The sequence below is a fragment of the Melospiza georgiana genome, chromosome 2, assembly GCF_028018845.1.
Source record: "Melospiza georgiana isolate bMelGeo1 chromosome 2, bMelGeo1.pri, whole genome shotgun sequence".
Lineage (NCBI taxonomy): Eukaryota > Metazoa > Chordata > Aves > Passeriformes > Passerellidae > Melospiza > Melospiza georgiana.
In genome coordinates this window covers 74,677,226-74,691,492 of record NC_080431.1, presented here as the reverse complement: position 1 = coordinate 74,691,492, position 14,267 = coordinate 74,677,226, and the positions used below count along the sequence as shown (strand labels likewise).

Sequence of the window (14,267 nt, the reverse complement as noted above, 5' to 3'; positions counted from 1 at the left end):
ATGCATGGAAGGGGCATTACACAGACTGGGGGACTTCCTCCCTGCAATTCTTGGTATTGCCTGGTACATAGGCATCTGCACCTTTTCTCAGTGTCAACTGCAGTTGGCAGTGAAATTTATTTAAGTCTCAGTAGCCCTGCTTTTGTGCTCACAGAACCCCTGTACAGTCCATAATTTTTTAATACCCTTGGTAAATGGCTGATGTTAATAGTTCTTGGTTCCTCATACAAAATATAGTTTTCTGCCATCTCTCCGTTAGGCAATGAAAGATTCTCATCCAGCATTGAGGTCATGACAGTTGTCACAAAGGAAATTGTTAAGCATTGGCAGATCCATGGAGTGCAACCTTCTGCAAAATATTCAGGGAATGTTGTTTTCTGTTTTACTTCACTTTGTTGTCTGGTTATCAACTTAGGGAGTGTGATGATGTAATCTGCAATTTAATGACCTGACTCATTCTACTTAACTTACCTTTTGGGTCCTTTCCCTTTGATATATATTGGTGTGAAGCATTTTGTAATGCTTTGTAGGAAGGAAGCTGGATGAAGAGATATGGCACTATGTTTTGCCAAAGGTTTTGTTTAGCTGCAGTCTTTTTGCATGTCAGTATGAGTATAAATTATTGTGGAGCAAGGCAGCTTGCCACTGTAATGACAGCCACTGCTTATTAACCCTCCCTATGGCTCTGGCTGAAACAAATATTCTTCTATACCAAGGTTTAGGATGCTTCAAGTGAAAGTATCTTGAGAAGTAAAAGTCATTACAATATTCTTCAAGGCTTTGATTTTGTGGTTTTGTTGGTGGTTTGAGGTTCTTTTATCTTTTATTTAATGCAGGCTTTATATTGAATTAGCATAAAACACCTTTGGTTATCCTAAATATCACTTTACGATACATCAGTCCTGCTCTCAAAATGGAACTGGTTTTATTACCGCTATTGAGTAGACTGACCTAATTTCACCATTTTTGGCAAAAAAAGACACAAAATTTAATCTCAAGTGAAATGTGGATAGTTTTCCTCCTCTGTAATTTCTCTGGAGGTGTGTGTAAATAAGAAGAATCTGTGTGGGCCAGTGAGGGAGACAGGAGATTGGATTCTATTCTTGGATTTGCTATGGACCTGCAGCACATCATGAGATAAATTAGAATTTACTTTATCTGAGTGAGTCCTTATTTAAGCATATTTCCTGCAAGGTTATCATGCAGTACATAGCACTCTTGGGTGTTTCTCCTGTTTTGAGTTATAATTACAGAAGGGTTTGGGTAGGAAGGGACCTTTAAAGATCCTTTAGTTCCAACCTCCTGCCATGGACAGGGATACCTTCCAGTAGACCAGGCTACAAGTCCCATCCAACCTGGCGTCCAACACTTCTATGGCTGGAACATCTGCAGCTTCTCTGGGCAACTTCTTCCAGTGCCTTACCAGTCTCTTGGTAAAGAACTTCTTCTTAGTACCCAACCTAGACTTGTCCTCTTTCAGTTTAAAGTCATTCCCCCTTGTCCTATCACTGTGTGCCCTTGTCAAAAGTCCCTCTCCAGCTGTCTAGTGGCCTCTCTATGTACTGGAAGGCTGCAGTAAGGACTAGATCTTGTCCTAAGCTCTGTGAGGACATACAGACTCTTGTTCTCCTGACAACTGAGAGGGATACAGTCCTTTGAAAGCAGCCATTCTAACTCTTATGACTACAGTAGAAATATTAAAGTTAGAAATAAATGAAGAGCTGCCCCCAGAGGCCAAGGCAGCCCACAGGAGCCATTTCACTATGACTATCTCCATCAGAAACTCTAACCTTATATTCATTCATAAGGTCCTATTATCTCTAATCTGAGGTCAGTCCATGCCAGCTGTATGGAACAATGGTTACTAAGCAGTTCCTCACCTTGTGGTTGAATGTAATTGATAGTAATTAATACAGTCTCTCTCATTATGACTGTTACAGGGGCCCAGATAGAAATGCAACATCAGCAGTAAGGTAATTGCAATTTAATTGGAAAGGGCCCATTTGCAGGGTTGCAGAGTTGGGAAAGGTCAATGGGCAGCAGCAGGCTCTGCTACACTGCACAGAGGGAAGGACAAAGGCTGTCCTCATTCTCTCTTTTCCTTCCATCACAGTGCCAATTGACCATACCTTCAAAAGATTTGATCCAATTCCTTGGAGGCCAAAGAGTTTAGGAACCAGTTCTGTCCCTGGATAAAAGTGTGGTTAAGCTTATCATGTGCTACACCAGTGTGTATGAAATATGGGAACTGCTCTGTAAGGTACTCCTGGCCTGGAGCACACTGCAGTGATTTGCTAAACTGTTTTGCATCTCTGCAGTTAGGTTTGCTGCCTCAAATCTGTTGTGCACCTTTCTGAATAAAGGTGTTAATTTAATTAAAAGAAAGATACTAATTTAATTTATTTCTGGTTTTCAGGGAAATATACACTAACTGGGGGCTTAGACTTGCTCTGTAGGTCTTCTGTTAAGAACTTGACCTCAAGCTATATATCCTAGGGGAGACTACTGGAGTAGTAGTTGAGCCAAAGGGCTGTACATATCCTTGGGATTTTTGACAGACCCAACACCGAGCCCTGAAATTGGTAGTGAATTTTCCATACTGTGCTAGGAACATCTTTGGAGAAAAATAATATTGATTTCAAGAAGAATTAAATGTGAAAAGCACAATTAAAAAATAGTGTGTTATTATAGCAACCAAAGCAGTTGGCTTTCTTTTTTTTCTTTCTGGTTGTTAAAAAAAATATAAATCTACACTGATGCAATAAAAATGACACAAGAGAATAAATGTATCAAGTTGTTATGGCAACTGAAATATGTAGGTTGGAATTTATGTATCCAGAACTTCTATGTAAGTAAAATAAACATTATCCTTGCTAATTAAAATAGCATGCAAAGATTATTTAATTTAAAATCATTACTCATGTTTTCCCTTACAATTAATGACTTACTTACTTTTTTTTTTTTCTGTTTCCAAGTATTTGCATTTGCTTCCAGCTGTGGTCTACTTGTATTTTCACGGCAAGATTGTGATTTCTCTAATGTGAGCTAAAGTGTGGAGGGAGTCCACTGAAGCTAATGAATAAGATGTCAGTGTGAATGTGTGCAGGTGGGCACAACTGGAATCAAACCATGTGCTTCAGCACGTCACTCTTGCTGCAGGTGACCTTTCTGCTTGCAGGGCCTCTTGCCAGGTGTCATTACCCCATGCTTGAAGGGATCTCCCAGCAGCCACAGCTCCCTGTCTTTCCTCTCAGTTTGATACAGTGTTCATGGAGCTCCTTCCAGAGCTTGTTTCTGCATTCAGCCTGCACTCTTCAGCTGTAGATTTTGCTTCCAGGATATTTTATGATAGTGAATTCTAAATGAGCATTCATTAATTATGTTCAGTCTTTTAATTTTTCTAGTCCTTTTCCTCCAGCCTTCATAAGAGTTCAGTAATAGCTTCTGCTTTATTTGAAAGAAATAGATCTTTAATATCCCAACTTACTCTTTATGTTTTATCTTCTTTATGCCCAGCAAAGTGCAGGCTGATAGCTGAAAGGTAAAAGAATGAGGAGAATGATCTCAGATCCCAGTGAGCTGAGGAAAATGCATTTATTTGTTTAATGTTTTAATGTCATTCATTCTCATGTTCAGAGGTGTCTAAATTTGCCCTATGGAGTTTAAATACAGTGCTACCACGAATGCTTTGGAAAACACCCCATCAGCAATACAGTAGTTAATTGTCTCCATTTCTTGCAGGCAGATATCTGCCTGCCATGGAGCTACAGCTGGGGTGTGTCTTTGCTTGAAAACTGTAACCAGTCTCTCCAGTCTCATACTTTGAGTGTCATTTTCATGCATCTGAACTGTAAATTATTTTTCTCTTCATCCTAGCTGCATAGTTCATCTTTGTGATTTTTTTTTTTTTGCTCATTTTTTTCTCTCTGCCACATCGGATCCTGCCAACCTCTGCTATTCTGTGTGCCAGGTCTCAGCAGGGGAGACTGTATTTCAGCAACAGCCCTCTCAAGGCTTGTGTTTGCAGGGGCTCTGGTGTCTGCACAGTGCCCTGCTCCCTTCCCTCCCTCCCCAATTATCACACATGGCAGAGTCCACCATTGTGTGACCTTGGTGACTCTCTGCTGCCTGGGGAAGGAGACACATGAGTGCCTTGATTTGTCTCACAGCTTGAAAATAAAGCTCTGCTTGAGCTCTTCTCTTTTCTGCCCCCTTACTTCTCTCTCCTGAGACCCCTCCTGGAATAGTGCATCCAGATCACAATGTGGGAAAATTGTGGACTTGTGGAGTGAGTCCAGAGGATGGGGCTGGACATGTCTCCTATGAAGTCAGGCTGAGAGAGCTGGAATTTTCAGCCTGGAGAAGAGAAGGTTCCTGGGAGACCTTAGAGCACCTTCTAGTACCTGAAAGGAGCTTATCAAAAAGATGGGCACAAACTTTTTTGTGGAGCATTTTGTGGTAGGACAAGGAGTTTTTAAACTAAAGGAGAGTAGATTTAAATTTATATACAAGAAATAAGATTTTTTTTTTTTTTACAATGAGAGTGGTGAAAGACTGGAACAGATTGTTCAGAGAAGTAGTGGGTGACACACCCCTGGAATCATTCAAGGTCAGGCTAGATGGGACTCTGAACAATCTGCTCTAGTGGAAGGTGTCCCTGCCTGTGGCAGGGGCATTGGAACAGACGACCTTTAAAGTTCCCTTCCAACCAAACTATTCTATGATTCTATAACAAGTGGCACTGGAGACAGAGCCTGGATCAGCAAAATGAATCCTGTGTGTGTATTCTGGTCAGTCACCAGGTTTGAGTTTGTGGGGCCAGCTGACTCCAGCCAGCTTCATCTGAACTCTCTGTTTGGGAGGAGAAAAGCTGGTGCATGAGTTACTGTCTCCTCCCTGCCTGCAAAGTCAGTTGTCTTGCTGTAGATCAGAGTCACAGTGCAGCTAGATAATTGTGTGATACAGGTAGTGAGGGAAAGCAGGTCTGAGTGTGGCTTTTGTATTAGTGCAGGAAAAGTGCCCACTCCAGTAACTGATGGCTTGGATGAGAACCTTTAGTGAATGGTCAAATCTGTATGAGGGACGAGCTAATGCAAAGTTCACCAGTGACATTCTGACATCCAGAAACTGAGAGCAAGATTTGCTCTCAGGAGGGTGGAGCAGCATTAAATCAGATCCTGACCTTTCTGAGACACAAGTCCACAGCCAGATAATTGTTCCTGAGCTGTAATACTCTTTAGGACTGTCATAAAATTTTCTGAAAGGTTGAATCCATATTAGTTAAAGTGAAATCATAAAAATCCCAGGGCAGACTAAATATTATTGTGATATTTATGCTCACTTTCAAAAACAATAACTTCAAAAAAACCAAAACAGTAGTGATGTGATTTGTGCAGTAGAATCCATACTCATATGTGTATTTTTCTTCATTCACATTTATTGGTCGTATTGGGAAGACTGGTGCAGAAGGGACTGAAGGACATTCTTGCAGGGCTTAGGCATGAGACCTCATAGCGCTCTACAACATCACCATGACTTAAGACAGCTGCAAAGTCTGAGCTAATGCAATGTGATGTGGAGCAAACCTTGATGTCATCAAAAAATGAACAAGAAACCCTAACGTGGAAATGGAAATAAAATCCTTTCTGACATCTAAATCATTTGACATGGAACTATGCCTTTCTATAGGTCCTTAGAAATACTGAATTAGAAAAGAAAGCTCTGCTATACTATTTCTGGGTTGAAATTTAGGCCCAGCTGAGGCAAATTAAACTGCTTGACTTCTGTGGGATTTTATTTCTGACTTTTATTTCTAGCATGATCTGCTCTGGGATTGTCTGAGTTTTCAGTGATATTGATGAAAGTCATATCCTGTCAAAAAAATTTTTTGAATGACATTTCTTCCTGTAATAAGGAATATAAGAGGCATAGAAATAGGACTAGCAAAGCACATCATCTTATGGTCTCTAGGATTATTTCGGTGCATGGCATTGCAGGGAAAACTCATCAAGCCCTCAAAGATGCTTTGTCTCCCACTTGTCTCCCGGACTCTCTCCAACATGTACAATTTTTTTTTTTTTTTTTTTTCTTCTGTTTTCTTTTTCCTGTAGTCCAGTGATGCTGACAGCACATTCAGGAGAGCTGTCAAATCTGTATAGGTACGACAGAAAGGTGCAGAGCTTGGAGGACAGATCACGGGCACAGAAGGCATTTGTGCTGTTGCTGGCACGTTGTAAAAGATGAATTTGACTTGAGTCCAGCTCTGGTTCACACACAGCTTGAGCAGAGCGTGAGCAGGTTGGCTGTACCTGGCACAGAGGTGTGCTCTGTTCTGTGCTAGTAGCAGCATCCTGCTGAGCATCTCAGTTCAGCTCAGGTTGCTTCCTACTCCAGCATAGCTGCTGAATTAATTAATTTACATCAATGTCCTGCAAAATGGATAATTCCAGCATATATTATGTTGAAATGTAGCTTTTTAGATGTTCTAATGATTTTCAAATATGCTTGCTGTAGAAAAGTTAATTAAATACAAGCAGTATCTCTCAGTACAATATGTTTCTGGGAGCATTTGGTTACCAAGATGATCGATTTCCTGACAGAAATCAGCTTCCAAAAGTTAACAAATCACTGGGATTTTTTATTCCTTTCCTCTCCTCATGCAAATGACTTGGGGCAAGCCAGCATTTATTGACAGGCTCTCATGAGACTGGAGCAGATCTAACAACTGGTGATCCAAAGTGGCCAAAGACAACCTGGGCAGCCTCTGTTTTGAACTTCTCTCACTAACAGCATAGAGGAGAGTGTTCCCCAAGCCAGTGGCTGTAGGGGAAGGTGCATTAGCTCTCTGAGCCCTAAGGCAGTTGCACACTTCTTTGGGCTCATGGACTGTAGTTCCTTACACTTCCAACCACCCTCCTGGGCCCTTTATAGAGCTGATCAGCCTTTTCTAGCCACATCTGCTCTAGAAAATATTCCAGATGTATAAGTAAATTCGAAGTTCTGGAAACAATATCTTAGACCGTGGAAGAGCAGAATAAAGTTTGCACGTAGTTTCCTGGTTTTTTTAAAATATTTTTTATATTCTCAGTCTTGGGCTTCACCCCAAGAAATAAACATGTGGTAACTATTGGGGATGGTTATAAGTTCCTCCTATTAATATATCCGGTATAAATCCTGGAAATTCTATAAGTTCTTATGCTAGACTGGGGAGTTCATCCACCATTATTCCATGGCTTGGCTGCTGTAGGAGGACCTCCCATAGAAACTTATGGAAACCTCATATGCCATAATTGCCTGTGAGGGCAGATGCTCCTTCTGTCTGATTGCTGGCTCAGACATGAACTGGAACCTGCTGCTTGTTGAAAGTGGAACTGGCGACTTAGTCTTTCAAAACTTGTATCTATCTACTTTGGCAAAAATTAATCAGGCAGCGTTTTATTGTCACTTGATTGTGTCAATTGTGCATGTCCTAAAAAGCTACCTGCAAGATGTGTTATAAGCACAGAGAAACTTCACTGAGCACTGTTAAAATTAGACAAAATAAGCAATGTAGGTAATGTGGTTATTATTTTATTAATAAATATTTAAATAATGGTGTGAGTTTGCACAATGAAAGAGACATGCTGAAGATATTATGGTCTAAATAGAAGCTGTTAATTGTAATCTAAATAGATTAGTGTTAATTGTGCACAAAATTAGAAGGTTGCTTTAGGTGTGATCTGCATGGCTCACGATTACTAACCATGTGAGTAAAGTTACCAAGTGAAGTTTTGATCTGTGCTAGCTACATTTGCTTGTGAAATCTCTTCTGTTTCTCTGACCAGTTTGCAGCAAATAAGATCATGCTTTCTTCTGTGAAGAGGAAGATAGAGCAGTTCCAACTACCAGCCCTCTAGATGCAGAGGTGTGATAAAAAGTCTATAGTTTTGGCAGTAATTGTAGTTCAAGCTTGAAGTCATTATTTCCAGAACCTCCTGCAAGGATGTGTGAGCACAGTGCACATTGTCCGCTGCATTTGTAGTGTGCCATGGTGGGGCTGCCCGTTCTGCACCTCCTGGTCATGGTTCAGGAATAATTAAGTGTTGCTGAAACACTTCTTTTGCATGGGCAGGCAGCTTTTGGCTAAAAGTATACAAATAATTTTAAGCAGGACAGATGTTGGCCTCCAAAGGGAGGTTGTATGTAATCAAGAATAAGAAAAGACTGTAATCCAAGATTGTTAGTTTTTAATAAATCTGTCACAATGCACAGCAAGTATTCTTTCTGCCTCTTGGATTATACAGTCTCATATATTTCATAACAGAGAATTAAATATCTCTTGGTGTTCAGATGGATTTCTAACATATGCTTTGTTTAAGTTGGGAAACCATATATTATTTTCCTAATGATTACTGAAACTTAGTACACTGGAACAGTGAGATGTTCTAGATTTATTACAATTACTCTTGCTTGAGCTGTTTGAACCCCCTTAATGTCATTGATTTTTGGCTCTTTACAATGAATTTGTGACCCATTTTCCTAAGGGAAAAAATTGAACCATTTCATAGCATCTTATGACATTGTTTTATCTTCTTTCAAAATACTGGAGCCAACTAATGCTGAAAATTTTGAGAAAAAACATGTAAAATATAAACAAAGTAAGTTTCTTATCCTGTTTTGCAGCTGCACTCATTTGATAAATGTTACCATAGAAGTTTCTGCTGAAACTTGTCAAAACCCTTTAGAGAAGTTGCAGGGGCTGAGCTCCTTTAGGATCAGGATCCTTTAAGTCTTGATGATTACAGCAAATAAATAATGTATTGATTTCAAGAGTTTATATTGTTGCCTGTAAATAATAACAATGAAAAACATCAGGTATTCGAAGAAAGCAAAGATGAACTGAAAATTTTATGCATGCTTTTTAGGTCCTTGCAAAACCAATTTTCTCTTCCTGAAAGAAACATTCAGGGAGTTGCTTGGATCTTCTGTAGGCTCTGAGGCAAGACCTGGGTTTGGTTTCCTGCTGTCCTTGAAAATTTTGGCCTTGTTGTCTTTCTATGCCTTACTCCCTTCCAGATTACAAATGGAAGATTCTCAACACCCTTTCATGACTAGAAACCAGCCAAGGGAATGAGTGATTCTCCATGTCAGGGAAGCTTGTGGAGTTCTGTGTACTTAGCCCCGTGTAATGCTGAGCTACTGGACCTGATCCAGCCTTTAAACACAGTCTTTACTGGAGCACAAGACTCACCCATTGGTTCCAGGGAAGCTAAAAGCACGTGTCTAAGTAGTTGGCTGGGCTGAGGCCAGCACTCAGTCTTTTGCTGGACAGAGCCCTAAATAAACAACCGAGGATCAGAGGAGAGAACATTTGCACATGCGAGTGTGATTTGGCTGTTTCTGTGGCACTGGCTTGTTGTTTTCTAACTTGTGCTGGCAAAGGCTGTTGTACTTAAAATGCTAACAATTTCTTGCCTGTTGTGTTAAAATTGACTGCACTCCTGCGGGATGCCTGCACAGGCTAAAACAGGATGGGTCTAAATCACTCAGGGTGCTTGCTGTGCCTGGCACCCACAGACACAAGGCACTGAACTCTGTCTAAATCCTCCCTGCTTTCCTGTTTGTGCTTTTGCAGAGTGATCAGAAATTTTTTGAGATCCAAGTTAAAGGCAGTCATCACGTTTCATTCAAAGGCTGCCTCTTCAAGCACATTATTGCAGGGCAGAGCATTGTAAACAGAGATGTCATTTGTAATATTTACTGTCTTAATGTAAAATCTACAGTAATATATTAGATTTCCAGCAGAAAATTGAAAAAACAAATACAGCCATTTACTATGTCTTCTGCCAAAGATATTATTTGAAGAAATACTGTGTGTTTTATGAGGGTTTAGTATAAGCAATGTAAGATTGAAATCTGTGTAAATGAAGGAAAAGTAACAAAAAAATGCATTTGAATTTAAAAGATTTACACATATGGTTACTAGTCAAGCATGAAACCTTATAAAAATAAGGTGAATGTCAGGAATTAGAAATAAGAAAACAAACCAGATAATTTGTTTGTTGTTGTAAGGAGATATATTATAATTCCTGCAGCCACTCCAGATGAGAGCCCCATCATGGTCAGCAGGTCTTTTTAGCAGGGCACTGATTTCCTTCCTTATCTTTATGTTCTGTTGCCGAGAGCTGCAGAGCACCTTGAATGCCTTCTGAAGTCACACAGAGATTATGATAAGCATCATATTGCAGATTTAGCCTATTAAGACTTTCATGGACTTCCATGAGAGTGCCTGTAAGATTAAACGCAGAAAGTTTTGCATGAAAAAACATTGAGGGGAAAATCTTCTGTATAAGCTGCCTGATACTTATCTGAATTCAGGGTACCCTTTTGTGTGTGCATGATAGTCTTTATGTTTAAATGTAATTTAATTGAAGCACACATCTCAGCCACTTTATTCATGTTTTTTTCCACCCTGCTCTTTAGCCTGCAGCTTCCAATGGATCAGAAGGATCTGGCCAACGTGGTGAATGCAACAAGGAGAACCCAACTTTGGAAAACTATGTGGTAGACATGAAGACAAAGGTATTGTCCACTCTTTTTTTTTTTTTGATGGAGATAGAAATCCTCATTTAATGGAGTATTGCTGGAGGTGAAATGTGTAGGACATAGTAAATTTGAGCTTCTGGATTTTTTTAATTTCTGCTTAATGGCTGCATGTCCATTATCACATTTGAATGAGGCTTACAGCTGCAGTTTATTGTGGTATATTGCTAGCCCTGGGTATTTTAAGCCGACCTAGGCAGGATTTAATTTTTATTTTTATGTACAAGTCTTGTTTATATTGGTGACGGTTCTACAGATTTGCTGATCTCAAGGTGGTTTCATTTCAGTCTATTTTTTGAAGTCCAAGTTGTTGTGCAGTTAGTAGGTGTTATTCAAGGTGTTTTCAGTCTCTTAGTGTGCGTTGCAGTTTCTTTTTGGTCTGGAGTCAGTATGGAAGAATTTGAATGTCAGAATAATGATGATTTTTGTATGGGCAGCCTAATGATACCTATCAAAAAACTCTACTGAATAGCATTACTTCATGGCTGTGGTAAGGGGCTGTGTAACACTTCCCTGTCTTGCTGCATGCAGGTGAACTCATAAGTGTTTCATTATAGTATCTCCATTATTTTCATAGGTTTACAACTTGGCTGGGGCAATTCCCTTGGGCTTAGATATTGTTATGTAAACTTTCAGGCTTGGTGTCATTGTGTATTTTTCCTTTTTGAAGTGAAAGAAACTTATTAAGTCTTCTTTTAAAGTAAACAAGCTGAAAACATGATGAAGAGAAAAGAGACATTAACTGAGCTGGTGTGCTTTTGTGGTACCTTGTTGACTTAAGCAATAGTTGTTTCCAACACTTGAGACTTAGGGATTATTCCTCTTGTCTAAAGTTTTTCCATGTTCTTTATTTCCATTTCTAGATCAATTTACCTGTTCGTTATGTTTTAATAATAATCTAAAGATCTACTTTTCAAACATGATTTTCTGAGTTTCTTGGGTTGTTGTGTTCCCAATTTCCCAATCGGAAAAATTTTTGTACCATATGGTAGCGTGGTGGTACTTGATGAAATGCAAGAACTTATACACTCATTGAAATTTGTCTTCATATTTATGGAAGATTTTATTTCTCCAAAGCAAGGAATTATCAAAAGTTTGATATACGCCCTAAATACATTGTCTCCATGAGGATGTTGTGAAAATCATGGGATGTAGTTGATCTCGTCTCTATTTCACTGCATGATTTCTGTTACAAATGACCAGCTGAACAATGCACCATCCTCCTACTTAGTGTCACTGCAAACCCTGGACTGAATGTTTCTCCATCAGCAATTCTATACTACATTTTTGTGCTGTCCATTTAAAAAGTGTACCTGAGAGGAAACTGAAAATTGGCAACTCCACTGCCAAACTCTAAGACACTCAGAGCTGTGAGTAGTATTTTGTCTGGTTCTCGGTACCATGGGATAGTAGATAGCAGATGTTTTGTTTTCATTTCCAGGATCTTGTGGTTTAGTGTGTCGGTTCACTTGAAGGCATCATTTTGTCGATTTCTTTTTCAAGTGAGTGTGCTTGAGTGTTAGTGGCTGCTATGACAGTGACACCTAGCTATTTAAGAGTGGCTACATGTTTGAACATATGTGCCAAAGGTTTTTAGTTGCTGGTGATCAATTGGTTGTTAAATTTACCTCCCCAGGCAGAATGCTCAAGAATGAAAATGAACTCTTCATTCACGATTGAGTTCTTGAGAACTGAGAACCACTTTGGACGTACTGCCCTTGAGTACTATGTGATTCTGTTGCAGGGCATCCCAGCCTGCATAAAGCCAGCAGAGCATTTGTAACTGAAGCACTTCTGTTTTTTTCAGAGTAAGGGATTTCTGTCAAACAAGAAAACAATTATGGATTTGTATAGGAAATAATAGATTGAAAAAGCATTAGGCATAAGTTTTAAACTAAAGGAAGTTGCAGGGCTTTCAAAAGGCTTGCTTGTACAAGGACCTTCAGAGCTGTAGGATGGGTCAAGGACCTCTGCCCTATACTCTGTCATGCTGAAAATTCATGTTGTACAATCCTAGAAATCATATTGTATTCCCAGCTTGCCATACTGCCTTTTCATAGGACCCCGGCTGGTGAGCATGTGGCAATGAGACTGCTGGAGAGGTTGCACTGTCTCAGAAATAGCTTGTTTGGTTTCTCTTCTGGGGTAGTTGCTTGGCTAAAGTGGTGCAAACTCCCACATAGTACATAAAGGGGTGGTAAGGTGGGACTTATTTGGGGCAAGAAGAGAGGGAATCCCCTCCAGAACTGTGCAGCAGAAACTTTTTTTCTGTGGCTGTTGAGCCCAAGGCCACCGTGGGCAGCTGGGTGCGCAGACCTTGTGGTGAAGGAGTGGAGCTGTCCCTGTGCCCATTTTATCATCTACCTCCAGGCTCTGAGAGGCAAGGTCTGCTTCCCTACAAAAAACAGAATTGTCTATTTCGTCTCATTGGAAAAACTACCAGCTGGAGAAATTGGTCAGGACTCCAGCATTGATTGTGCTAAATGCAGTGAAATTTGCCATGCACTGGTAAAGGGAATGATTCGTGTTATAGCTTCTGTCTCAGACTCTCATGGGCCTCAGGCCAGTTGCAGAGCTGCTGCTCTTAGGGCTGCTGCAGTTAGGAGGGGAAGAATTGCTAATTTTGTGATCTTTAAATTAACACCAGGACTCCTGGGCTTCTGATTCAGCCTGGGAACTACATTAAAATTCTGAATGACTAAGGTATACAGAACGTGCTTTCTGAAATTAGTATTAACTTATCTTTCTGGATGAAGAAGGATTTATTCTGACATTTCCTCTGTAATACAGCTTTTAACTACATATCCAGGATCTACAAGATTAGTAGTTTCTGTCTCTTTCTCTTTTTTTCTTTTTAAGTGTACCACAAAGCAGCCTTCATAAAGGAACTGTCTCATGAGATTTTACCTTGTAGCATAAACTTACTCAGATCACTTGAATCCTGGTGTTAACCTACTAAGTAACCAGTTGGTATCCACAGGAACTGGGTTCAAGTGGTATAAGTGAGCTCTGGCTGTAAAGACATAATTTGCCAACTGCATCAATTGCCCTCTTAGCAGACATAATCAGGAAAGTATTTATTTGTAGCTTGTTGGGATGCAATATAGAACCTGAAAAGAAGAAAGACAATACAACCTGGGAATATAATACCATCAACAACTACTCCATAGTACACAATTTAAGATACATTAGGAGTAAATAAACCTTTCTCTATTTTTGTAAGAGCATGTGTGTTCATGTGTTCTCTGTGTAGGTGCATAGAGCTCTAAATAGTCACTGGCTAAGTTTTTAAGATGCTGACATTACTAATGCAATGTTAACAGTCTAGTAAGATGCCTCCTTTCTTTGTGTCTGCTCCAAAACTTGGAGCCATAGTGCTCTTGTTTTTCATAATCTCTACTCTTTAAATAAAAGAAAATAAAGCAGTTATGCTTTAAAAAAAAATTTTAGCAATCTATTTATCTTTACAGTTTTTGCTTTATAATATTTACGTTTCAAAAGAATTTAAGAAGTGTTTAAGAAGGTGCATAATGAAAGATTTAAAAAATCAGAATATTTTCTAATGTTTTTCGCTTTTACTAGAAGCTTGCTTTTACAAATATTGAATGCAGTGGGATGTTGCAGGCTCTGATTCTAAATATAGTGGCCTAATTAAACCCTCTGCTTTGGTTATCCAAGTGGAAGTA

General features: G+C 39.6%; 1 protein-coding gene across 3 annotated transcripts in view; it reads left to right on the top strand.

Annotated features, from left to right (window-relative positions):
- The window catches only part of DLG2 (discs large MAGUK scaffold protein 2), a 983,427-nt gene that overhangs the window by 136,623 nt on the left and 832,537 nt on the right, over positions 1-14,267 (top strand). For all 3 annotated transcript variants that reach the window (XM_058044765.1, XM_058044759.1, XM_058044856.1), the window contains exon 5: positions 10,462-10,560. In XM_058044765.1, coding sequence (XP_057900748.1) covers positions 10,462-10,560 — 99 coding nt within the window. The remainder of the gene's footprint in view (positions 1-10,461; positions 10,561-14,267) is intronic.